At 38.9% G+C, this 984-nt stretch overlaps 1 protein-coding gene and 1 long non-coding RNA gene across 2 annotated transcripts in view; one reads left to right on the top strand and one right to left on the bottom strand.

Moving 5' to 3' along the window:
* The window catches only part of tnksa (tankyrase, TRF1-interacting ankyrin-related ADP-ribose polymerase a), a 95,546-nt gene that overhangs the window by 90,224 nt on the left and 4,338 nt on the right, over window positions 1-984 (bottom strand). Inside the window, exon 3 of the mRNA XM_032540273.1 lies at window positions 151-259. Coding sequence (XP_032396164.1) covers window positions 151-259 — 109 coding nt within the window. The remainder of the gene's footprint in view (window positions 1-150; window positions 260-984) is intronic.
* Window positions 1-984, top strand: part of LOC116704675 (uncharacterized) — a 16,676-nt gene that overhangs the window by 14,369 nt on the left and 1,323 nt on the right. The gene's annotated exons all lie outside the window — the stretch shown is intronic.

Below are 984 nucleotides of genomic sequence, written 5' to 3' on the forward strand. Positions count from 1 at the left end.
TCTAAGTGTGAAGATATTTTGTTAAAGCACCAATTGTCAACCATTAGAATATTACCGCAATATCGATATTGAGGTTTTTGGTCAAGAATATCGTGATATTTGATTTTCTCCCTATCACCCAGCCCTAAGTGTGTGTTTTTCTGTGCTTACCTATACAGACGTCTATCTTGCCCTTGATGGCGGATTCATGAAGCGGCGTGTAGTTCCAGTTGTCTCGAGCGTTGGGGTCGGCCCCCTGACACAGCAGCAAGGACACCACCTGAAAACATCATTTAGAACATCTGCACTCACTCTTTATTTGGCACAAAACACCAACTCCCAGGTGTTTTTTGTGTTTTTCCCCATGGTTGTTTTTTCCTTTACTCAAGCTGGTAAGCGGGTTCACTGTCTTAGCATTGACAGCCTGGTAACTCTACTTACCCTGTTCAAATACCTGTAACAATTCTGAATGTTGCTGTATAATTAGTCTCAAAAATAATTTCAAATGTGGCCGGGTTTGCTCAGTTGATAAAGCAGGCACACATATACTTAGAGGTCAAAATTTAAAATGTTTATTTATCCATTTGTTTATTTCTTTTCCAAACAAATGTAAGTTTTGGATGAATCCCAGGACACAATATTTGGTTATATAGCTGTTAAGTGACCCAGATAATGTAGTAACGCAAATACACTTTGCATTTGAAGTAGACCACGCCTCTCTATAATCATAAAAGCATTGTATTTTTTCTTTCATTAATATAAAATGGATAATAGTTTTCCCGACCTAAGCTTATAATAGCAATTAACTGCGGTTAAACAAAGTAACTGCAATTAAGTAAAAAAAAAAAAAATTGTTACAAGCCTACCTGTAAGATAAATCAAGACTGCTTTTAGGGAACCCTAGCTCACCTGGTTGCGTGTGCGCTCCATGTGCCAAGCCTCAGTCCTTACTGCAGTGGCTCGAGTTTGAATCCAACCCACAGCATGTTATCACTCTCCTCCCCC

Source organism: Etheostoma spectabile, chromosome 16 (assembly GCF_008692095.1).
Source record: "Etheostoma spectabile isolate EspeVRDwgs_2016 chromosome 16, UIUC_Espe_1.0, whole genome shotgun sequence".
In the NCBI taxonomy this organism is placed as follows: domain Eukaryota; kingdom Metazoa; phylum Chordata; class Actinopteri; order Perciformes; family Percidae; genus Etheostoma; species Etheostoma spectabile.